This window comes from Dipodomys merriami, unplaced genomic scaffold (assembly GCF_024711535.1).
Source record: "Dipodomys merriami isolate MVZ:Mamm:240054 unplaced genomic scaffold, mDipMer1.0.p SCAF_33, whole genome shotgun sequence".
NCBI lineage: Eukaryota > Metazoa > Chordata > Mammalia > Rodentia > Heteromyidae > Dipodomys > Dipodomys merriami.
The window spans coordinates 1,118,165-1,142,844 of record NW_027204826.1 but is presented as its reverse complement, the minus strand read 5'-3'; the positions used below and the strand labels follow the sequence as shown (position 1 = coordinate 1,142,844).

Genomic DNA, 24,680 nt, shown 5'->3' with positions numbered 1-24,680 from the left:
ATCCTTGGGTCTCAGACCCCCGAAATAGCTAGGATTGCAGGCATGAGCCTGTCTGTCCCCACCAAGGGGTCTTGCACAGAGGGGGTCACCGTGAAGAAATCTGCGCAGGCCATCAGTGCATCTTCGATTGTAGCAAACTGGAGCGGACAAAAAGGGCAGCCGGCAAGCCGGCTGGGCCGGGGAGAAGCACGGCCACCGGGGCTATCCCCCCCCCATCCCCCCGGGCCGGGGACTCCCACCCTCCGCACTGGGAGGCCCCCCAAGCCCCGCCCGCGCTCCGGGACCCCGGGCCCCGGCCGTCTCCTGGACGCCCGCCACACCTGGTTGCGGGGAGCTTATTTAATACCAGGGACCCTGAATCCGGGCCTTTCCCATCCTAAGGCTCCATCCCTTCACACACCCCCCCCTCGGGTCCCGCAAACGCCCTCTTCCTAATCACGCGTGCAGTCCAACCCGAGCTTTCCTACGCCGCGGGGGTGGGGTGGGCCTAGGGGAGCTTCGGGGTGGGGGCGGCGGGCCGGCCCCCCTCCCCCGTCCGGCGGCGCCCGTCGGGACTACAAGTCCCGGCGTGCCCCGGGGTGGGCGCGTACGCACGCGCGGGGGCCGGGCGGGCGGCCGTTGGCTGGCGCAGCGTGGCGAGCGGGTCGCGGCGCTGTGAGGTCGGCGGGCGCTGGCAAATCGGGCCGGGGATGTAGAGCCGGCGACGGCTGACGGCGCGTTTGACGCGAGTTTGGGTGGGGTGGAGAGTGGGGGGCGGTAGTCGGGGGTGGTGGGAGAAGGCGGCGGCGGCGGCGGCGCAGGCGGCGGCGAATCACTTATAAATGGCGCCCAAGCAGGACCCGAAGCCTAAGTTCCAGGAGGGTGAGTGCCGCGCCTCGGGGGCCTCGCGGCGGGGCGCGCGCGCGCGCGGGGCGGGGGGCGCGGGCCGCACCCCGAGGGGGCGGCCGGCCCGGCCCGGGCTTTGTGTCGGGGAGGCGCATTGCGGAGGCCGAGGCTGACCGGGGGAGAGGCCGCGAGCACAATGCAGAGAGACGGGCCGGGGCGGGGGCCGCGGACGGGGCCGGGGGGCGGCGGACGGGGAACCGGGGGACCGCGGACGGGGGGCCGGCGGGGGGGGGGCCCGGAGGACGTGGCGCGGGCGTCCCGGAAGCCGCGCGCGGGGCGCCGCCTCGGGGATGGGGGTGGGGTGGGGAATGGGCCGGGAGCCTCGGGGCGGGAGAAAAACTGCGTTTGTAAAATGGCGATGGCAAGATGGCCGCGCCAACATGGCCGCCAGCGTCCGAGCCCCCGAGTTGCCCGCGCCCCCCCCCACCGGGGCCGCCGCGGCGCCTGCCCGTCCCCCCTCCCCGCTCGCCCCCCTCCTCCCTCCCCCTCCCCACCTTCCCCTGGCCCCGCGTCCGCGCGCGCGCCGCGCCTGCGCAGAGGCGGGTGGGTGGGGCCGACGCGGAGCCGGGTGGGAGGGATGCGCGGGGGTTGCCTGTATTTTTGTTTGGTGCGGCCCCGAGGCCTCGCCTGGCTCTGCGTGGCCGCCGCCGCCGCCGCCGCGTCCGGATTCTTCGGTCCTGGCCGCGCGCACGCGCGCTCGTAAAGAGTCAGTAAAAAAGCCAGAAACCCCAACCACTGGAAAGGTTCTCTAACGGCTTTTCTGTATTCAAGTCTAGGGCCTCGGGCGCCTGTTATTTTTTTTTGTTTTGTTTTGTTTTGTTTTTTTGTTTGGTCGGTCGTGGGGCTTGAACTCGGCCTGGGGCTCTGCCCGAGAGGTGGTGGTGGTGGTCATTACGTGCTCAAGGCTTAACCACTTTGAGCCACAGCTCCACTTCTACTTTTCTGGAAGGCTCACGAACTTTCCTGCCCGGGCTGGCTTTGAACCGCGATCCTCAGATCTCAGCCTTCTGAGTGGCTAGGACGGCATGAGCCACCAGTGCCCAGCTTTTTTTTTTTTTTTTAATCTATGGGGAAAGTGCAATGATACTTCATTAATAGTGCCCTGAAAGTTATTTTTTTAATTGGCTTTTGGGTCGACCAGAGTGTTTTGGCTGATGTTAGGACTAAGATGGAAATTCAATAGCCAAAGCCCAAGGGAACATCTAACTGGGCACCGGTGGCTCACAAGACTAAGATCTGAGGATCACTGTTCAAAGACAGCTTAGGCAGAAAAGTCGGTGAACCTTTATCCTTAAACCAGCCAGAAGCCAGAAATGGAGGTGTGGTGAAGCCTTGATTGGGAAAAAGCTACTAAGAGCTTGATACCTTGAGTTCAAGCCCAGGTGTATATACATGCACACATTCATGCATGCACACAGCTACTAGATGTTATTCTGGGAGATTCTCACTAATTAGAGGTTCTGGATGAGCTATAGAACAAGTTTGTCACATTATTTATTTATTTATTTTGTCAGTCCTGGGGCTTGAACTCAGGGCCTGGGCACTGAGCTTCTTTGCTCAAGGCTAGCACGCCTCCACTTGAGTCACAGGGCCACTTCCAGCCTTTTCTGTATATGTAGTACTGAGGAATCTAACCCAAGGCTTCATGCATGCACTCTACCACTAAGCCACATTCTCAGCCTTGGAACAAGTTTTATATATAACAAATTTGAAAAACTTCCAGAAACTGGGGAAAAGCAAAGGAAGGAGTGACTTTGTCCTATAAATATTTACTCATGCTGGGTGCTGGTGGCTCACACCTGTAATCCTAGCTACTCAGGAGGCTGAGAGATCTGAGGATCCAGGTTCATGCCAGCAGAGCAAGAAAAGGGCAGGAGACTCTTACCTCCAATAAACCACTCAGAAAACCAGAAGTGGTGTTGTGGCTCAAGTGGTAGAGTGCTATCCTTGAGCTGAAGAGCTGAGAGACAGTGCCCAGGCCCAGAGTTCAAGCTCCACAACTGACCAAAAAAAAAATTACTCATTGCCTGAATTAAGAAATGGTAATCTCTCTGTACATCATCTAAAAACAAAACTTAAAAACACTAAAACAGAGTGTTCAGGCCTGTAATCCTAGCTGTTCAGAAGGCTGAGATCTGAGGATCACAGTTCAAAGCCATACCTGGCAGAAAAACCCTGTGAGACTGCTGTCTCCAGTTAACCACTCAAAAACAGAAAGTGGAGCTGTTGCTCAGTAGTAGAGTGCTTGAGCAAAAAGAAGCCCAGGGCCCAGGTCCTGAGTTCAAGGCCCATGACAAACCAAAAAAACTCAGGGAAAAAGTAAATTATTCCAAGGATTATTTATCAGAAATGGGTATCCTTGGGCTGGGAAGGTGGCTCAGTGGTAGAGCGCTTTGCCTTGCATGCCTGAGGCCCTGGGTTTGATTCCTCAGCACCACATAAAAGAAAAAAGAAAAAAAAAGCCGGAAGTGGCGCTGTGGCTCAAGTGGTAGAGCGCTAGCTTTGAGCTGAAGAGCTGAGGGACAGTGCCCAGGCCCAGAGTTCAGGCCCCACAACTGGACCCAAAGATAAATAAACAGAATTGGGTATCCTGTAAGGGATGAACACTTGATACTGTAGTTATATACATTTGATTCTTCCTCTTCAGCTTTTATGATGTTTATCCAATATGTCTGAGAGCTGGTCTCTATCTCTGGTTTGGTTTGTACTTTCCAGATACTTCCTTCTCTGTGATCCTCCCAAGTACCTTATTATAAGTTTGTTAGTACTCAGCACTTTGGGGCACAGAAAGACCTGATAGATATGTTGGGAAATAGATGTTCAGATTTCCCATACAATTATCAGAATCAAGGAATAACTTTTTTTTTTTTTTTGGTCAGTTGAGGGGCTTGAACTCGGCCTGGGTACTGTCCCTCAGCTCTTCAGCTCAAGGCGAGCGTTCTAGCACTTGAGCCACAGTGCCACTTCCAGTTTTCTAGTGATTTTTATTGGAGAGAAGAGTCTCATGGACTTTCCTGCTCGCGCTGGCTTTGAACTGTGATCCTCAGATCTCAGCCTCCTGAGTAGCTAGAATTACAATGCATGAGCCACTGGTGCCCGGCTAGGGACTATCTTTTGAGTTATGCTTAACAACTAAAATACTGAAGCATATTTATTGTTGCATCGTTTCTTTAGAATTATACTTGTAGGTAATTTTAGTTTTTTTTTTTTTGATGGTTGTGGGGCTTGAACTCTGGGCCTGGGCGCTTGTCCCTCAGCTCTTCAGCTCAAGGCGAGCGCTCTACCATTTGAGCTACAGCACCACTTCCGGTTTTCTAGTGGTTTATTGGAGATAGGAGTCTCACGGTCTCTCCTGCCCGGGCTGGCTTTGAACCTCGATCCTCAGATCTCAGCCTCCTGAGTAGCTAGGATTACAGGCGTGAGCCACTGGCGCCCGGCTGTAATTTTAGTTTTATAGTCCAAAATAGCTGGCCCTTTTGGAATCTTTAGTTGCATTGGGCTGGAGATAAAAAAGTGTGAGGTTAAGCCGGGAGCTGGCCATTCACGCCTGTAATCCTAGCTACTCAGTCTGAGATCTGAGGATCGAAGTTCAAAGCCAGCCCAGGCAGGAAAGCCCATGAGACTCCTATGTCCAGTAAGCCACCAGAAAACCAGAAGTGACGCTGTAGCTCAAGTGGTAGAGAGTTTGCCTTGAGCTGAAGAGCTAAGGGACAGCGCCCAGGCTCAGAGACCAAGCACCAGGACCGACACACAAAAAAAGTGTGAGGTGTCGGGCGCTGGTGGCTCACGCCTGTAATCCTAGCTACTCAGGAGGCTGAGATCTGAGGATCGCGGTTCAAAGCCAGCCCGGGCAGGAGAGACCGTGAGACTCCTATCTCCAATAAACCACCAGAAAACCGGAGGTGATGCTGTAGCTCAAGTGGTAGAGCGCTCGCCTTGAGCTGAAGAGCTGAGGGACAGCGCCCAGGCCCGGAGTTCAAGTCCCATGACCGACAAAAAAAAAAAAAAAAAAAAGTGTGAGGTGTTGAGGTTCTATCAAGAATTGCCGGCCTGCTTCTTGGATGAACAGACAGAAATGGCTTTTAAGTTTCACTGTAGTCCTTGATGAATCATTTGACTTTTCAAGTCTTAAGGGAAGACTGAAGGTAAGGTGTAACTCCCAAAGACCTAGGACTTTGTGTCTGTTTACTAAAAGTATGAATGAACATAGGGTAGTGTAAAAAAATCCATCTCAGTGATTCATAGTGAAAAAATGGCATTGGAACATGTGAAAAAAGCATTTCTAGTAATCTGACTAGAACAAGCCAGCTAACCTTACTTGATAGGTCACTGAAAGAGCCTAGTGGGGTATGTGGAAGCTTGTTCTAAGGTGCTTCCCTGTGTAACCTTAACCATTTTAAGTAATTTTGCTTTCAATTGTCTGTCTTAGGTTGGGATCACATTAATCCATCGTTTTTTTATTTTTGCAGGTGAGCGAGTGCTGTGCTTTCATGGGCCTCTTCTTTATGAAGCAAAGGTACGAAGATGGTTTTTTTCAAGAAGTTGGCCAAAATTACTAGCCAGATTTGATCCTTTTTGAGGTTGTGTGCTGGTGGTTGGGCTTTGAACTTAGAGCCTTGGAGCTCTTGACTCCGTTGCTTTCTTGCTCAGAGCTTGGTGCTTTACCACTTGACCCATGCCTCCATCAGGCTTATTTGCTGGTTAATTGGAGACAGTCTTCAGGACTTTTCTGCCCATGTTGGTTTCAAACTGAATTCCTCCAGGTATTAGCTTCTGAGTAGCTAGGGTTAAAGATGTGAACCTCCAGTGCCCAGCAGCATAATTTTTTTTTTTTAATCAGTCCTGGGGCTTGAACTCTGGGCTTGGGCGCTGTCTCTGAGTTCTTCAGCTCAAGGCTAGCGAGCGCTCTGTCACTTGAGCCACAGTTCCACTTTTCTGGTGGTTGATTGGAGATAAGAGTCTCATGAACTTTCCTTGCCTGGGCTGGCTTTGAACCTCGATCCTCAGATCTCAGCCTCCTGAGTAGCTTGGATTACAGGCGTGAGCCACTGGTGCCAGGCTAGCATAATTGTTTTAATAAGGTCAGTTTTGGTTAACCACCTTCACAAATCATGTTTGACTTAGTGTTTTTGTTTTTTTTAATTTTTTCGCTAGTCTTGGGGCTTGAACTCAGGGCCTGGGCACTGTCCCTGAGCTTCTTTTGCTCAAGGCGAGCTGACTCTACCACTTGAGCCACAGCATCATTAATGTCTTTTTCTATGTATGTGGTACTGAGGAATGAACCCAGGGTTTCATGCTTGCTAGGCAAGCACTCTACCACTAAGCCACATTCCCAGCCCTTAACATGTGTTTTAAAAGTATTAAATGATGAGTCTGTTTGATCATATGTTCTTCAGTGTTCCATGAATTTTGACAGATTATTTTTTTCCTTGGCAGTGAAGCATCACTGAGGGATAATGTTTGAAATGACTATGAAAAGAACTTGTTCTTTTGGTTTTTCTCTCCTGAACACCTTTAAGTTTTAAAAATCAAATAGTCATTACTTTTCATCATTACTTTCCTACAATTGTCTGCTTTTAGGAATTAAGGTGACCTTCTGAAACAAATCAGTGTATTGAAGCTGATCAGATTAAAAAAAAATAATTGTAGTTCTTGGCTTGGGGTTGAACAAGTGGTGGAGCATTCACATAATCTCAGCACAAAGAAGGTTTGTGAGTTCAGGGCCAGCCTGGGCCACATAGGGAGATGCAGTCTGCAATACAGAAGAGTAGGGGGAGAAGACAGGAGGTGGGAACCAGTGCACACATAGGTCTGTAATCTCTGTTGCTTAGGAAGCAGAGGCAGATAGGCAGGACCATAGTTTGAGGTCATAGTGGGCAGAGACAGTTCTCCACCCCCATGTCAGTATCAAGCCTGGCACACCTGTACTCCCTGCTACACAGTCATATAGGTAAGCAGGATCATGAAAATGGAAACCCTATGTGAAGAGCAAGCTAAAGCAAGAAATCATGTGGTGTGGATCAGATGGTAGAGCCTGTGTGCTATCAAGCTTGAATCGCCAAGTTCAAAACCCATTCTGCTCAATAAATAATAAGACTTTGTATGAAGCTTATCACTGTTTTTAAATTTCGTTGTTTTTATTTTGTCCACCAAAAAGTTAATAGTAGAGTGGCTTTTTTAAGTTGAGTTTTTTTCTTTATTCCAGTGTGTGAAGGTTGCCATAAAGGACAAGCAAGTGAAGTACTTTATACATTACAGTGGTTGGAATAAAAAGTGAGTATTAGATCTTTAAAAAACGAATTCTTGTGCAGTTATAATAACGCTGAAGCAATGGTGAGCTATTTCTAGTAGTCAGCATTTTTATTTTATCTCACTAGATTTCCTGTAGGAATATTTCCTGTGTTGTTGTGTATGTTAAATTCACCTATCCTGGTTGAATGATGTGTGGCAGGCCAGCACAATCTGAAGATTTTGGTGCATTTTAGGATAGCCTGAGGTTTTGGTCTTAACACACCTAGTTGACTAATGTGTTATTTTAAGCAGTTATACTGAAAACTAGTTGGATTTCTTCCGAGGTAAAGTATAAAAATTGACTTGGAAATGATGGTTTGCCAACTCACATAGTTTGGGAACAAAATGTTCATAGAAAGTGGTTTCTTGTGGCTTTCAGTATATGGTTTAGCCACGCATAGAATTCAACAAAACAATATAGTTGAACTTTACAACTTGGGGGGGGGGCGAGGTGGGGATTTGGGGGAGGGAAGGGATGGTAGGGGAAAAACAAAGGAGATAACAATGCTCGATAGGAAATGTACTCATTACCTTACTCATGTAATTGTAACCCCTTTGCACACTAATTTTACAATAAACAAAATACAGTTTACTGCTTAGCCAGCAGAGCCCTTAGTGATCCACATCTAATTAGCTCAAGTCTTTTTTTTTTTTTTTTTGGTTTAAAGTTTTTACTAGGAGGGCTTTTAAAGTAGTTTGATTAATGCTTTGTCCTTTAAAGATGACATTTTCCAGTGACTCTTCTTACAAGTTGTTTTCTCTAAAATGCTTTGTCACCTGACCCATTCTCTGGTACCTGGGTGGTGCCTTGTGATTTGATGAGTTTATTACTTGTGATTTGATGAGTTTATTCCAGTGTGTGGAGGGAAGGTTTTGTTGTGTTTTTTTTTTGTTGTTGTTTTTTTGGTCAGTTGTGGGGCTTGAACTCTGGGTATGAGCTCTGTCTCGGAGCTCTTCAGTTCAAGGCTAGCACCTTGCCACTTGAGCCATAATGCCACGTCCGGTTTTCTGGTGTTTTATTGGAGATAAAGAGTCTCATAGACTTTCCAGGTCTGGCTTGAATCATGATCCTTAGATCTCAGCCTCCTGAGTAGCTAGGATTACATGTGTGAGCCACCAGCACTCAGCTGGAGGGAAGGCTTTATGTTCATTGGCCCTGAGAATTCATCTTGTTTTATATGATTCCCTCTTCTGGTAACAACTTGTTTTTATTTATTTATTTTTGTTGGTCATGAGCCTGAACTCTGAGCCTGGGTGCTGTCCCTCAGCTCTTCAGTTTAAGGCTAGCGCTCTACCACTAGAGCCACAGCACCACTTAAGGCTTATTTTGCTTATGTGGTGCTGAGGAATTGAACCTGGGGCCTCATGCATGCAAGACAAGCGCTCTACCACTGAGCCACCTTCCCAGCCCCCCACTTCTTTGTTAGGAAATTGGTTAATGTTTCTTCCATTAGTATAATTGTAGAAAGGTGGGAATGTCAGTGTATAAAATTCTGATAACTTGGATTTTTTTTTCTTAAGCAGTAACTGAAAATGATCCCAATCTTGTATTTTAAATGTTGAGAATTTGGGAAAATAGTGAAGAGAACTATCTTCTGGGGTTTGAGAAGTTAAAACTGTGATCTGAAATAAGTTCTTATATCTAGGAAACAGGAGAATTTACCTTGTGGCTTTTAAGCATCTCAGCTTTCTCTTCAAATAAATGTTAGGCTGATTTTTTTTTTTTTGTTAGAGTGCATTATTTTTATTTAAAAATTTTTTATTGTAGGTGCTGGGAAGGTGGATTTGATTCTTTAGCACTACATAAGCAGAAAAAGCTGGAAGTGTTGCTGTGGCTCAAGTGGTAGAGTGCTTGCCTTGAGCTAAATTGCTGAGGGACAGTGTCCAGCCCAGAGTTCAGGCCCCATGACCAAAAAAAAAAAAAAAAAAAAATATATATATATATATATATACACACACACAGACACACAGAAGTGATATTTACATAAGTTAGGTATTGAGTACATTCTTGTTGAACAGTATCACCTCTTCCCTCCTGATCCCTCTCTCCCACAGACAGATACTTTTGCTCATTGGCTAGTTTTCTACCAACTGAGCCAACAACTCTGATCCCTAGGCCTTTTTTTTTTTTTTTTTTTTTGGGTCATGGGGCTTGAACTCTGGGCCTGGGTGCTGTCCCTCAGCTCTTTAGCTCAAGGCTAGTAGTGCTTTACCACTTGAGCCAGAGTGCCACTTCTAGATTTCTGGTGGTTTATTGGAGATAAGAGTCTAAAGGACTTCTCTGCTCAAGCAGGCTTTGAATCATGATCCTCAGATCTCAGCCTCCTTAGCTAGGATTACAGGCATGAGCCACCAGCTCTTGGCTTTTCTAGTCTATTTTACATGTTGATTTTCTGTTGACACCAGATAATTGAGAGTGCTATAATGCAAACAAACCTCTTATTTCCTATAGGAAACAGTCTTGTATGCATATTGTTAGTAGAGGAAATTTGAGTCTACAAACAGTAGACTGTAGAGTAGGCCTGCTCTGCTCCATCTCCTGCATAATTTTAAAGGTGTGTTAGTCTTTCTTTTGTACAACTACTTAAAAACATAGCTTTTTCTCTTAGCTGGATGCCAGCGGCTCACACCTGTGATCCTAGCTACTTAAAGGTAGCTGAGATCTGAGGATTGTAGTTCGAAGCCAGCCTGGGCAGGAAAGTCCATGAGACTCTTTACCTCCAATTAACTATGAAAAAGCTGGAAAGGGACCTGTGGCTTAAGTGGTGAAACACTGACCTTGAGAAAAAAAAAACAAAAACAACAAAACAAAACTTAGGGACAGTGCCCCGTCCTGAATCCAAGCCCTAGGACTGGCACAGGAAATTTTTTTTGGGGGATGGGGGGAGTCTGGTCGTGGGGTCTGAACTCTGGGCCTGGGCACTGTCCCTCAGCTCTTCAGCTCAAGGCTAGCGCTCTACCACTTGAGCCACAGTGCCATTTCCGGCTTTTTTTGCTTGTGTGGTGCTGAGGAATCAAACCCAGGGCCTCAGGCATGCAAGGCAAGCACTCTACCACTGAGCCACCTTCCCAGCCCAGGAAAATTTTTTTTTAATCCAAAAAAAAAGTTGTTTTAGAAATTTCATTTTAATAACTCTGCATACAATTACTTAGTAGGTAGTTTGTATAAAGTTAAACATACAACTCAAATACTATTTTAAGACTGGTTTTTGTACCTTACTAGAAATTGCAAAAATACCATATATAATATAAGACTTCATTATTTTGAATACTGTTGATTTCTTTGGTGTGTCATAGTCTGGTAAATGAGAGTTTGGCATAGTTTTTCTAGTTGGGGAAATGGTAGGTGGATAGTAATACACATCAGCAGTTTATGTGGTGGATTGGTTTGTAAATGTATAATTTTGCAAAGAGCCATCTTAACCTTCGAGATAAACTTTGAAAGAAACCTTTACATTTATTTTGGAAGTGGGTGGGCAGGGTTCTTCAGATGTATAGCAAGTGTGTTGTATTCTGTGCTTGACACTGTTTTCATAGATTGTGACTGGGAATGACAAGCTTCCTTTGGGAAATTCTAACATCGTATATGCTTGATCTATATGCTGGGTTTAGCTGTCTGCTGTTATTCTAGCAGAGAGAACTTCAGAGCAAACAATGTCCATTTATTTCACTTTGATTCAGAAGGGATTTCAACTCTGCACTTAAAGGAAACTTAGAACCCATTGGATTTTATGTGAAGATGCTTGTTTAGATGAATTTTGTATCTTTGGGGGAAGGGATTATAAGGTTGTAAAATAAACTGTTCCGATAATTGTCAAGTTAGCTCCCTTGATACAGAGTATTAAAATTGAGAGAAAGATCTTCATTTTGGAAAAAAATTCAGACATCAACATTCTAGTTTCTCAGAGTGGTATTTTCTTAAAATTTGAGTTTACTGTTTCCAAAACTAGTGTATTCCTAGATTTTCAGAAACCTTACTGAAGTAGGTTGAACCAGACATTCAGATAATTCCATTTGTAAGTAAATCTTAAAGCTTAAGCTAAATTCTGGAGCTAGTTACTGAGATCACTTTGTACTATGCTGTCTATATCAGAAGTGCTGTGAGGCCCAGGCGCTCTGAAAAAACTTTGAAGACACGTGAGGATATTGTAGCCCCTTTTCCAGTTCCTGAAGGAGCTCCCTCAGTGCACCATCCCCTCCTGACCTCTAGGTAAATGCATGTTTAAAGTTTTCTCTAGGAAATCATGTTGAAGAATGCTTTCTATTTATTTTTCCTTCTGGCTACAGTCTATAAGAGGTCAGAGGTGAGAAATTAAAAAACATTGCCTTGAGCGTTTACCTGATTGTGCACTAATGGAGCTCCATCAGCGGGAGGAAAGACAGCCCAAAGAGTGTTGAACACTGCAAAAAATGTCTTGTTTTATATTTTTTTTTCTGGAAAATAAAACCACACCAGCATTGGAAATGGAAGGAATTTTATATAAAAGTGCCAGAATGCCTTACTAAGATTTTAATAATAGATTCCAAAACCTTTACAGTGTTCAGAAAGCCTTCTTCTAGTCAACCTGGGAAGTTAGTGTATTCGTTTGTGAGTGAACCTATGTAAGGGATGGCGTGGTTTGGTAAGCCATCACTCTTCATGCCCAAACAGCTCAGTTGACTGGATGGTGAGTATTGTAGTGTTTTAAATGTGTTCCTCTTAACACCTTGAGAAGAGAATGTGTCACAAGTGTCTTGTGCATATTTCTGTTCACAGCGTGCTTTAAAGTAGGTACTGTTGTTACTTTGGTCATGGTTTTGAACTCAGGGCCTGGGCACTGTCCCTGAAGTTTTTTGCTCAAGGCCAGCACTCTACCACTTTGAACCATAGCTCCTCTTCCTGTTTTGTGGTGGTTAATTGGGATAAGAGTTTTAAAACATGATTCTCAGATCTCAGCCTCCTGAGTAGCTGGGATTCTAGGTGTGAGCCACTAGCATCCAGCCTCCTGTTTTTAGTTTGGTAGGGACTATTGTTCATTCATCATTGGTTATTTTCATTCTGTAAGGCTTAGGTGTCACATTCTTGGCCATTTGTAAAAATGATGGCATTGACCTCTTTTTGGATTCTGGCAGTTTATATTGGAATGGTGCTTCTGAGAGTGAAATGGCCTTTCATTTTCCATTTTCATGAAGAGAAAAGATCTGCCGTACCAGTTTGTCAAGTGATTTCAGAGAAATCCAAACTCTGACCTCCTGGGTCTGTAATGGTTCATTGCAGCAGAGAGAAAAGTTGGTCATGGGGGCTGATTTTGATGGTGTTTTGCTCTCTTTCAGCTGGGATGAATGGGTTCCAGAGAGCAGAGTACTCAAGTACGTGGACACCAATCTGCAGAAACAACGAGAACTTCAAAAGGCCAATCAGTAAGTTTGTGAGAAATGAGCCATGAAATCATGTACTATTGGTTCTTGTCACCTGTCAGCCGTGTGTGGCTTTGACTTGAAGTGGTTAGATAAGCCTTTTCTAGATAGAGGGATGAATCCTGCTATTGCGGCTGTTCTTGGGTTCTGTGGAAAATACACTGGACAGGGAAACAGGAGAAACATCCACATTAACTCATGTCTGAAAACACACTGGGGTAGAGAGACCCAGAAAGACTGCCTTAATTTCAAAGCTGAGCTGTGTACTTAAAGATGATAATGTTGAAAGAGGGTCAGATTAAAAGCAAACATTGTGATTAGTGAATTCCAAAATACATGTAACTGGACTTTTTAGTTAGATGCCATCAATTTAGAGCATCTACTTTAGAATTGGTAGTCTTACATACTTTTTTTTTTGCTTGATTTTTGTAAATCCCTTGTGTCTTATTTGTTAAGAGTTAAGAATAAAAGTGTGCCAGAATGTGTGTGAGCTAGGGAACCCTGATCAGGAATGTGGGGTCCAAGTCCATATGGACCCACACTAGCACCATTGTGTTTTCTGGCCAAGTGCTTCCTTAACCATACTGAAATTACTTTCGCAGGGAGCAGTATGCGGAGGGGAAGATGAGAGGGGCGGCTCCAGGAAAGAAGACATCTGGCCTGCAGCAGAAGAGTGTTGAAGTGTAAGGGGCACTGTCTTTGCTTCCATTACATGCAGGTTTTTTTGTTGTTGTTGTTGTTATTTTGTTTTTTGTTTTTGCCAGTCCTGGGACTTGAACTCGGGGCCTGGGCACTGTTTCTGAGCTGCTTTTGCTCACGGCTAGCACTCTACCACTTTGAGCCATAGTGCTACTTCTGGCTTTTTCCGTTTATGTGGTGCTGAGGAATTGAACCCAGGGCCTCATGCATTCAAGGCAGGCACTTTACCACTGAGCCACCTTTCCAGTCCCCTACATATAGTTTTATATAGTAAGTTAAACTTAAATCTCACATGTTAAGACTGTGGAAAGTTGAAGTGTTGGAACTTTAAAAAGGCTAATAAAGCTTTTCCGTTACCAGGTTGTTAGTCACGAAAAATTGCACAAGTCTGTGGTTTTCCTTAGTGGCTCCACCCCAGTGCTTCATTAAACCATTATTGCAGTTGAGTGGCATTAAGTACACTGAGAATCCTTATAAGTTACATGTGTGTGCATGTGATATTTTCTCTTAAGGTGGTATTGAGTTACCAGCAAGACAAGTTTTGAGGTAAATTTTGAACAAAGTTTACTTTTTCAGTAATGCTGAAATGTGTATAGGTAAAACAATCTAAGAAAAAAACCAATACTTGTTAACTCTAGACATGTAGGTCATTATCCTGTAGTATGGGTCATGCATGTGTACATGGTGTGTGCCTAAAGTTTGTGCGCTTGGCTGGAATGGCAGATAATACAATTTTTAAGCATTAGTGATATGAGAACATAATGATCACATCTTGTCCCACCCAGTCATGTGTCTTGAGCTTGGCCTTGGTGCTGTCTCTGAGCTTTGTTGCTTAAGGCTAGTATTCTGTCACTGAAGCCACAGCACCACCTCTGCCTTTATTGATGGTTAATTGTAGATAAGCATCTCAGGGATTTTCCTGCCTGGGCTTCAAACCTTAGATATCAGCCCCCTGAGTAGCTAGGATTACAGGCATGAGCTGAACCACCAGCACCCAGCTAGATCACAAATTTGCTGAGCTACCTGTTTGTGCCTTTGGTGGTGTGCTGCTAGTCAAAGGGAATCTCATATGCTGGGTGCTGGAGGCTCACACCTGCAATCCTCTACGCAGGAGGTTGAGATCCAAGGATCGCAGTTCAAAGCCAGCCCGGGCAGCAAACTCCGTGAGACTCTTTTCTCCAATTAACCACCAGAAAACCGGAAGTGGTGCTGTGGCTCAAGCCATAGAGTGCTTGCTTTGAGCTGAAGAGCTCAGGGACAGTGCCCAGGTCCAGAGTTCAGGCCCCAGGACCGACAAAAAAATTGCAAATGAGATGGAGCAGGAATGTTCAGGAATCCTTACTACTGGGGTCCACTAAAATATTGTTCCAGATCTTCTATCTTTGGGTGGGTGGTGGTGGGGATAGAAACAAGGTCCTTGTGCATGCTAGACAAAAACACTCCACCATTTCCCTAGAGTCTTCAGAGTTGAAGCCAGTTGTATCAGTGTTTTTAATTTTACAGTAGAGAGTAAGTGTAAAGATGGAGAGTAAGAACTCTTGGCTTCCTTTGGTCCTTTATATTATTGATATAAGCAAGTAAAGTGCATGGTTTAATCTGATTCAGAAATGCTGCTCCAAAAATACTAGTATTAGAAAAGTTGACATCCTCCTGAGTAGCTAGGATTGTAGGTGAACTCGTGGTACCTGCTCAGAACTTAAATAAGCAAAGCTAGTAATTTCTGGTTTGGGTAGTCAAGAACTAGGTTGTTAATAGTGGTGAGCTAGATGGACATCAGCTTTGTTTTAGCTATGGGAAAGAGATAATTAGATGATGGGAGATTTGACCAGTGTGAAGGGAGTCACATTTAACAAATATGCAAATTTTAAATCAAAAGTAGTTTTTGGGAAAAACTATGTTAAAATAATTGGGGAAAACAAAAAACTTTGTGTGGAATTAATAAGTTAATATTCATGTGTAATCCCTTTTCTTATAAAGATAATATTTAGCTGAACGTAACTTGTTTTGTTAAGCAATAATTTTTCGTTTTCTTTTCAGGAAAACCAAAAAGAATAAGCAGAAAAGTAAGAATATTAGCTTTCTTAAAATTAACCTCACTTTACCTTTAGAATGTTTGTGGTTTGAAATCACCCTTTTTAAAAGAACTTAATTAACATTTTGGAGTAGGGTTGTAATATTTTTGATGCTTTTAAGTGAGAGAGCAGCAATGTTGTAGATATATACGTATTAGTAAGCCTAGCCCTGATTTTTCATTTGTAAAATTCAGTTATTTCATGTGTTTCAGTTTTCTCTTTAAAAATACATTGTCTTCATTTTTAGCATATATTATTCATGTTAAATAATGTTTCGCTGTGGGATTTTTTTTTTTTTTTTTTTCAGGTAAGGGGTAGGTTTATTCAGTAGACCTGCTGGGACAAGGCAAGGATCGCTGTGGGATTTTTATGCACGTGTATGAATACACTTCAATATATTCACACACATCACCCTCTCTTGTCTCTCCCATTGGTCCCCTTTTCTCAAATTCATCTGCTTTAGTTTTTTTTTTTTTCTTTTTTCTTATAGGCTGGTCCTGGGGCTTGAACTTAGGGCCTGGTCATTGTCCCTGTGCTTTTGTGCTCAAAACTAGTTCTCTATCGCTTGGAACCACAGTGACATTTTTGGCTTTTTGGTAGTTAACTGGAGTTAAGAATGTCTCAGGGACTTTCTGATCTGGCTGGCTTTGAACAACATGATCATCAGCCCCCAGCTTCCTGAGTAGCTAGGATTACAAGTGTGAGCCACTGGCTTTTGTCTGCTTTAGTCTTAATGACTCCTCCATAAGAGATAGGATTTTTAATAAATGGAAGATGGTGATGTCACTTTGCCTCTGTTAAATATTAAATAGGTAGATCTGTTAGAGTTTATTTTTGATTAGGAGTGTGACTTAATTCTCTAGTATAATTTCTATAGTGGGCAAATAATGAAAGTAGGTATGTTAGATTTCATGACAATTCTTATTTAACCAATTCTCAACCCCTGTTTTTCCATAGCACCTGGCAACGGAGATGGTGGCAGTACCAGTGAGACACCCCAGCCTCCTCGGAAGAAAAGGGCTCGGGTGGATCCGACTGTTGAAAATGTGAGTTCTTTCCACTTTCTCTTTTTCTTCTAGATAGCGTCTCCCAGTGTTGAGGCTGTCCTCATCCTCCTTCCCTGTGCTGTGATTACAGGTGTGCTACCACCTCACGTGGCTGCAAATTGATTTGTAAAAATCATTTTTGTGTGTGTGTGCCAGTCCTGGGGCTTGAACTCAGGGTCTGGGCACTGTCCAAGAGCTTTTTTTTTTTCGCCACTTGTGGGGCCTGAACTCTGGGCCTGGGCGCTGTCCCTCAGCTCTTCAGCTCTAGGCTAGTGCTCTACCACTTGAGCCACAGCACCACTTCCGGCTTTTTTCTTTTTGCTTATGTGGTGCTGAGGAATCGAACCCAGGGCCTCAGGCATGCAAGGCAAGCGCTCTACCACTGAGCCACCTTCCCAGCCCTGTCCAAGAGCTTTTTGCTCAAGGCTATTGCTCCACCACTAGAGAGCCACAGCTCCACTTCCAGCTTTGTTTTGGTAGTTAATTGGAGATAAGTAGCTCCATTGAATGTCAGTCCTCTGCCTCCTAAGTAGCTAGGATTACAAGTGTGAGCTACCAATGCCCATCTTTTACAAGTTTCCCCTCCCCCCCTTTTTTGTCAAGTCATGGGGCCTGAACTCGGGGCCTGGGCACTGTCCCTCAGCTCAAGGCTATCCACAGCACCACTTCTGGCTTTTTCTGCTTATGTGGTGCTGAGGAATCAAACCCAGGTCTTCATCCATACAAGGCAAGCACTCTACCACTGAGCCACTTTCCCAGCCCCCTTCAGGTTTTTTTTAAATACTTTTTTTTATTGTAAAAATACTGTACAGAGGGGTTACAGTTACATGGTAAGATAATGAGTACATTCCTGTCAAGTATTGTTGCTTCCTACTCTTTTCCCCTACCCCATCCCTTCCTTCCCACCTCCCCAGCTAGTCCCTCCCCCCCTGCAAGTTTTTTTTTTTTTAATATAACCTGTTAGAATTTTTAGTCATAGCACATAATAGTGCTTGGTTTTCCAAAGTATTACTGTTAGTTAACTCCAGTTCCACATATGTGTGAGGAAAAAGCTCTAGAATTGTTACAATATTATTTCTAATTTTACTGTTTCAATTATGATTTCCAAAGTTAGTAAGCTGGAAAAATAGGACTTTTAAGTTTTAATTGAAATAGCTTATGTAGCTGCCAATATGTAAAATTAATGAGATACTTATATTCTTAAAATGGTTACTTTAGGACATATTTTGAAGACTTAATAAAGAAGGAGTATACTGAATTGATTTTTGTGAATTGAAGATGTTCCTTTAAAGATAGTCATGTTTGGGATAGTTATTTGGATATCAACAATAAAATTGAAAAGAGTTAAATTATATGGTGGCTGGGTGTTCATTTCCAGAAAGAAGGAAATTCACTAAAGAAGTTTGGTCTTCACAGGAAGATAGTTAAGTGGATAGTAGGGGGCAAGAGCGAATATCCTTTTTGCTTTTCCTAGGTGCATGATAGTCTCTTAGGTTTTAAATGTCAGTTCCAGCTGTGTGAATGCTTTCTAGTGTCTAGAAACTAACAAAGGCCTCTTCAAAGAGTCCTATCTAAACAAGAAAAGATTTTTTATTATTATTCTCTTTGTATTTTCTATTTAGGAAGAAACATTTATGAACAGAGTTGAAGTTAAAGTGAAGATTCCTGAAGAGCTTAAACCATGGCTTGTGGATGACTGGGACTTAATTACCAGACAGAAACAGGTACATTGAAGAACTAGACAAGCTCATAAGCTGCATGCCTATGTTTTTACTAGCAAAAAAGTAAAAGAGGGCTCGGTGTGGGGGATACATCCAGAAGGAGTAACATGAGATACACAACTGTGTGATTAGTTGAGGTAATTCTTACTTGGAAGTTACTGGGGCAGGAACTCAGAGCAATGCTAGACAATGCGCATGTGTTTTCTGTCACTGAAAATGAACATGCTTACAGAATATAATCACACAGCATCACCTGCAGAGGAAGCGGAGTCTAATTGAGGTCTTTCATAGGATAGGGATATTTAGCAGGGGCCTCATGAGTTCAGTCATGTAAATCCAGAAAAAGAAGTTTGGGGGGTGGGCTTAGTCCTAGGGTTTAAAGAACTCAGGCTTGCCAGACAGTGTGCTACCTCTTGAATCACACCTTCTTTTTACTGGTTATTTGGAAGTGGATTCTAGCAAACTTTTTTGCTTGAGTCCAGCCCTTGAAATCTGTGTTCTTAGTAGGATTACAAACCCGAACCACTGACCCTGAACTGGACTCAGTTTCTTTAAATGAGGATAAATGGTTTAGGTGAGGCGGGGATGTGGGGTGGAGGTGGTGGAGGTGGTGTGGAGGAGGAGGTGGAGGCGGAGGCGGAGGTGGAGGTGTTGAGGTTGATGGTTATAGAAGTTGGGAGACCAGCAGTTGGGCGCAGTCTGAACATAGTGTGAATCCTGACTTGAATTCTTTGGCTGTAGATTACGGTTATGCAGCTAAGCTGCCAATATTTAAGCTATGGCTCTGCCACTGTGTGAGCCAGGACATGTTTCTCAGGGTCCACTTAATGGAGTGATAGCCCCCACTCCGTGGGATTGATGTGAGAATGAAAAGGAAGAATTGCAGTAATGTTGTAGACTGGGACTGGTCTGGGTCTGGCTCGGGCTTGGTCACTCACGCAGTGAGGAATCGATGGGTCAGGCTGCTTGCTTTGCTACAGTCTGTAGAGGCAGCCATAGCATAGCAGCTTGGTTCCCAGTTTTCAGCTCTTCTGTTGGAATGGAGTTCTTCCTCAGTCACAAAACCATGTTTCAGTCGTCGAATAGTGTCTGTTTTGTAAATTTATTATTCACTACTTGTGTGTACTGCTTGACTTTGTTCACCACTGGTGCTCACTTGAGCCATGTCTCCAGTCTGGCTTTTGCTGATTAATTGGAGATGAGAGTCATAACTTTCCTGCGCAGGTTGGCTTCAAACCATGATTCTCAGATCTCAACCTCCTGAGTCGCTAGGATTACAGCCTCTGGATAGAGCTTGGCTAATTGCTTACATTTGCACAAAAGCTTACTCTACATATACTTTTTTTTTTAAGGCATTTATATTGAAGTTTTTTTTTTTCTAGCTCTTTTATCTTCCTGCTAAGAAGAATGTGGATTCCATTCTAGAAGATTATGCAAATTATAAGAAATCTAGAGGAAACACAGATAATAAGTAAGAGTATACTCTTTTCAAGTAGACCCTAAGATAGTTTTCCTTTATTTTAAGTGTCAAACATCTGCAATTTCTTCTTTTGGTCAGTCGTGGATGCTGAACTCTGGGCCTGGGCGCTGTCCCTCAGCTCTTCAGCTCAAGGCTAGAGATCTACCACTCGAGCCATAGCACCACTTCTGGCTTTGTTCTGCTTATGTGTTGCTAAGGAATTGAACCCAGGGCCTCATGCATGCAAGGCAAGCGCTCTACCACTGAGCCACTTTCCCAGCCCCACATCTGCAATTTCTAATTTGAATTAGTGCCATCAGAAATGAGCAAGCTGGCTGGGTACCTGTGGCTCATTCCTGTAATCCTAACTATTCAGGAGGCTGAGATCTGAGGATCACAGTTCAAAGTCAGCCTGGGCAGGAAAGTCCGTGAGACTCTTACCAATAACTACCAGAAAACCAGAAGTGGTGCTGTGGCTTAAGTGGTAGAGTGCTAGCCTTGAACTGATAGAGCTGAGGGTCAGTGCCCAGGCCTAGAGTTCAAGCCCCACAACCGACAAAGGAAAAAAAGAAATGAGCAAGCTAGAATGGCTCATACCTTTCATCTTAGCTACTCAGGAGGCTGAGATCTGAGGATTGCAGTTTGAAGCCAGCCTGTGCAGGAAAGTCTGTGAAACTCTAATCTCCAATTAATCACCGGAAAACCAGAAGTGGTGCTATGGCTCAAGTGGTAGAACATTTGCCTTGAGCTGAAGAACTGAGGGACAGAGCCCAGGTCCAGGGTTCAAGCCCCACAAATGACCCCCCCCCCCAAAAAAAAAGTGAAATATTCACTGGTTTGATAGGGATTTTCTGACAAGCTGTTGTTTTCTTAGTGTCTAAATAGTTGGATTTTTGGCACCTTGAAGGCATTATGTAGGTATGTACATAGTCATTTAACATGGATAATTTTCAAGTATAAAAACCTTGTTTTGAGAGTTGCAGTTTGTCACACTTTCTAGCTTTTTTGTTTTGTGCTGGTCCTGAGGATTGATCTCAGGGTCTGGGCACTGTCCCTGAGCTTCTTTTGATCGAGGCTAGCACTTTTTTTTTTGGTCGGTCATGGAGCTTGAACTCAGGGTCTGAGCGCCGTCCCTCACCTCTTCAGCTCAAGGCTGTGCTCTACCGTTTGAGCCACAGCACCACTTCTGGTTTTCTTTTTTTTTTTTTTTGGGTCCGGTTGTGGGGCCTGAACTCTGGGCCTGAGCGCTGTCCCTCAGCTCTTCAGCTCAAGGCTAGCGCTCTACCACTTGAGCCACAGCGCCACTTCCGGCTTTTTTCTTTTTGCTTATGTGGTGCTGAGGAATTGAACCGGGCCTCAGGCATGTAAGGCAAGCGCTCTACCACTGAGCCACCTTCCCAGCCCCCCACTTCTGGTTTTCTAGTGGTTTATTGGAGATAAGAGTCTCACGGATGTTCCTGCCCTGCCCAGGCTGGCTTTGAACTGTGATCCTCAGATCTCAAGCTCCTGGTAGCTAGGATTATAGGCGTGAGCCACCGGCGCCCAGCTGAGGCTAGCACTCTTAACCATTGAAGCCACAGTTCCACTTCCAGCTTTATGTTGGTTAATTGGAATCTCATGGGCTTCAAACCATGACCCTTAGATCTCAGCCTCCTTAGTTGCTAGGATTATAGCTGTGAGCTACGGGTGCGTGGCTTTGTGTATTTTTAGTCCCGTCATTTAGGAAAAGGTCACAGCAGTTGATGCTGCTAGCTCAGTCATCCCCCGGAGTTGGGTGAGTTGTAGTAGTTGTTTTTGTGGAGGAACATTATGTGGATCATGAGTGCTTGTGGTTGTATCCAAGGGAGTACGCCGTGAATGAAGTTGTGGCTGGGATTAAAGAGTACTTTAATGTGATGCTGGGCACCCAGCTGCTCTACAAGTTTGAGAGGCCTCAGTACGCAGAGATTCTCGCCGACCACCCTGACGCGCCCATGTCCCATGTGTATGGAGCACCCCACCTCCTGCGACTGTTCGGTAAGTGGGGCATTGTAGCAGTTTGTTTTTCTGGAATAATCGAATGCAAGTTAAAAGTAACTGGCTAAACCCACTCCTTTTCAACTGGAACTTGGCCCTAGAAGGTTCAGTACAGGAAAATTGGTTTTAAATATCAAGAGATAGTTCTCTGGCAGTACTGGGTTTTGAACAGGCCCTTGCTCTTACCAGGCAGGGACTTTTTTTTTTTTTGGCTAGTCCTGGGGCTTGAACTCGGGGCCTGGGCACTGTCCCTGAGCCTCTCTGTGCTCAAGGCTAGCACTCTATCACTTGAGCCACAGTGCCACTTCTGCCTTTTTCTGTATTTGTGGTACTGAGGACTCAAACCCAGGGCTTCATGCATGCTAAGCAGGTAAGTTACTCTTACCACTGAGCTACATTCCCAGCCCCATAAGCAGGGACTCTGGAGCCCCAAGGAGTTTTAAAATGATGTAATTGAAAGCAAGTGCTGATGGTAAAGGCCAAACGCCGTGGTTCTGCCCTGGGCAGTCAGTAACACTCAGCTCTCTGTGCGTGCAGTTCGCATTGGAGCGATGCTGGCCTACACTCCGCTGGATGAGAAGAGCCTGGCATTATTACTGAACTATCTTCATGATTTCCTCAAGTGAGTAATTGCATGTAGTAATAAATGAATTAGTTATGTCTACTGAAAGTTGGCAGACACATAATCATACTAAGACACAGGTGTCAGGAGATGGCGACTAGATAGATGGGTGTCATACAAATGGTGGAGAAGAAATGTAGGCTGGTTGAGGGGTTTCATCATTGCATGTGTATTTGAGGGCTGCATTCTTGGGGCTTGAACTTGGCCTGGGCACTGTCCCTGTGCTTTCTTGCTCAAAGCATTTTGGTTGTTAATTGGAGAGGAGATTCTTGTGGACTTTCCTGCCTGGGCTGGCTTCGAGGGGCAGCGAGGATGACAGGCGTGAGCCACCAGCACCAGCAAGGACTGGAGCTTAATAACAGGCAGTAAGAAAAGGAGCTGGCAGTGATGGTTCACGCCTTTGTTCCTAGCTGTAGGAAGCACCTAAGCACTCTTCCTTTTGGAGCAGGGCCCTGGTGGCTCACAGCTACTCAGAAGGTTGAGATCTGAAGACTGTAGTAGGAGGCCAGCCTGGGCAGGAAAGTTAGTGAGACTCTTACCTCCGACTAACCACTAAAAAGCTAAATGGAGCTGTGGCTCAAGTGGTAGAGCACTAGGTTGAGCAAGAAAGGTCAGGCACAGTGCCCAGGCCCTGAGTGTGAGCCCCAGGACCAGCATAAAAACAACCACAACAACAACAAAAAAAACCCTGTTTTGGGTAGCACTGCTGCCTAGCAGTAGGATGGTGGTGGTTTAATTGTGGCTCTCAACTGCCTGTTTGCTGTGGGAGATGGGGTGGGGGTGCTGGACTTCATTCCTGTGTGCATGCATCTCTTCCATTGTCTTCTGTGTGGGCATTGTGATTGCTCACTTCCTGGGCGGTAGAGCCGTGTTGGGTGTAGTTTGTATGTATGTGCAGGGAGAGGTGTGTGTCCATGCAATGAAATTTGAAAGCCTTAAAATGAATATTTACTTTTAGGTACCTGGCCAAGAATTCTGCGACCTTGTTTAGTGCCAGCGATTATGAAGTGGCTCCCCCTGAGTACCACCGGAAGGCCGTGTGAGCGCTCATGTGGGATCTGTGGAACACGTTGTTGCAAGCGTGCGCACGTGTTTGATGTGTGTGACACGTTCCTAATCCTCCTCTTGTACAGACAGTGTACTTTGAAGATGTTAGTGTACTACAGAATTGATCATTGTTTCGTTCCATTTTAAACAGAGAAAATAAAAGGGGTTACCACTCCTTTTCCTTTTCTTCTTTTCTTCATTTCCAAGTCGCTACCAGTGTATCCAGTGAGGACAACAGACAGCTGCCGCAGTGTCACCTCGGTGACAGTGCTGCTTCCATGCTGGTGGTCTCTTCCTTTGACACTACGCACTTTGATAATACGTGTTAACGCCGTGTGACCACGCTGACCAGTGCCAAAGGCCCGATCATGTGTAGAGCCGCACCTCGCCCGCTGTGCTTTGTTTTGTTTTCATGGTGCTTCACGCACAGACCGTCCTCTCCTCGCGACCCTCGCTCCCCACGCACTCCATCCGCTCAGTTGTTGAAGATTGGTGGCTTGTCTCATGGTTTTTGTATTTTGTGTCTAATGCACGTTTAACATGATAGACGCAATGCATTGTGTAGCTACGGTTTTCTGGAAAAGTCCAATCTTTTAGGAGTTGTTTTTCAGACCTTCAATAAAATTTTTTCTTTAAATTTCAAAGAGCCGTGTGAGTGTATGGGTGTGTCCAAACCATCGTCCGCTCGAAGGGGGAGTTGACTAGTTTTTCTTCTTAGCTCTAAGCCCCAGCCACTTCGGTCATCTGCTAACAAGTGTGAAGTTCACACTATGGCCATGTTCCCTGTGCACCCTTATTCTGTGTCACAGCTTGCTTTGTGCCTGCAGTGTTCCCCTCGGAGTGAGCTCACTAGCAATTCAAGTGAGGGTGTGGGGTGATTGACATGCTTGCAGCAGTGCATGGGAAGGGGGAAGGGGCTTTGGGTGTCCTGGTCACAATTGCTCTCCAGCCACTTGCCCTGTACGTATTTTGGCGAGAGTTTCCCTTTGGTATTTGGTCAGATGAACCTCTCTGCTCTTCCCTGCCCACCTGCACCCCTACCCCTACCCCCCTCCCTCCCCTCCCCTCCAGCTTTTTTTTTTTTTTTTTTTTTTTTTTTTGGTCGGTCGTGGGGCCTGAACTCTGGGCCTGGGCGCTGTCCCTCAGCTCTTCAGCTCAAGGCGAGCGCTCTACCACTTGAGCTACAGCGCCACTTCCGGTTTTCTGGTGGTTTATTGGAGATAGGAGTCTCGCGGTCTTTCCTGCCCGGGCTGGCTTTGAACCGCGATCCTCAGATCTCAGCCTCCTGAGTAGCTAGGATTACAGGCGTGAGCCACCAGCGCCCGGCTCCAGCTTTTTTTTTTTTGGTCCGGTCCTGGGGTCTGAACTCGGCCTGGGCGCTGTCCCTCAGCTCTTCAGCTCAAGGCTAGCGCTCTACCACTTGAG

General features: G+C 45.2%; 1 protein-coding gene across 2 annotated transcripts; it reads left to right on the top strand.

The window, feature by feature from the left end:
* The first annotated feature begins 753 nt into the window (after window positions 1–753).
* Window positions 754–23,899, top strand: Morf4l1 (mortality factor 4 like 1). Of its 2 annotated transcripts, XM_070042779.1 has the most exons (13): window positions 754–861; window positions 5,355–5,401; window positions 7,091–7,158; window positions 11,270–11,386; window positions 12,490–12,576; window positions 13,176–13,256; window positions 15,310–15,335; window positions 16,302–16,390; window positions 18,013–18,114; window positions 19,494–19,582; window positions 21,414–21,586; window positions 22,124–22,208; window positions 23,167–23,899. In XM_070042779.1, exons 1-13 carry the CDS (start codon window positions 822–824, stop codon window positions 23,249–23,251), a joined length of 1,089 nt encoding a protein of 362 aa, XP_069898880.1. In that variant the 5' UTR covers window positions 754–821; the 3' UTR covers window positions 23,252–23,899. The 2 variants fall into 2 exon arrangements, with proteins under 2 accessions (XP_069898880.1, XP_069898881.1); XM_070042780.1 differs by lacking the exon at window positions 11,270–11,386 and having other exon boundaries at window positions 756–861.
* Window positions 23,900–24,680: the final 781 nt, after the last annotated feature.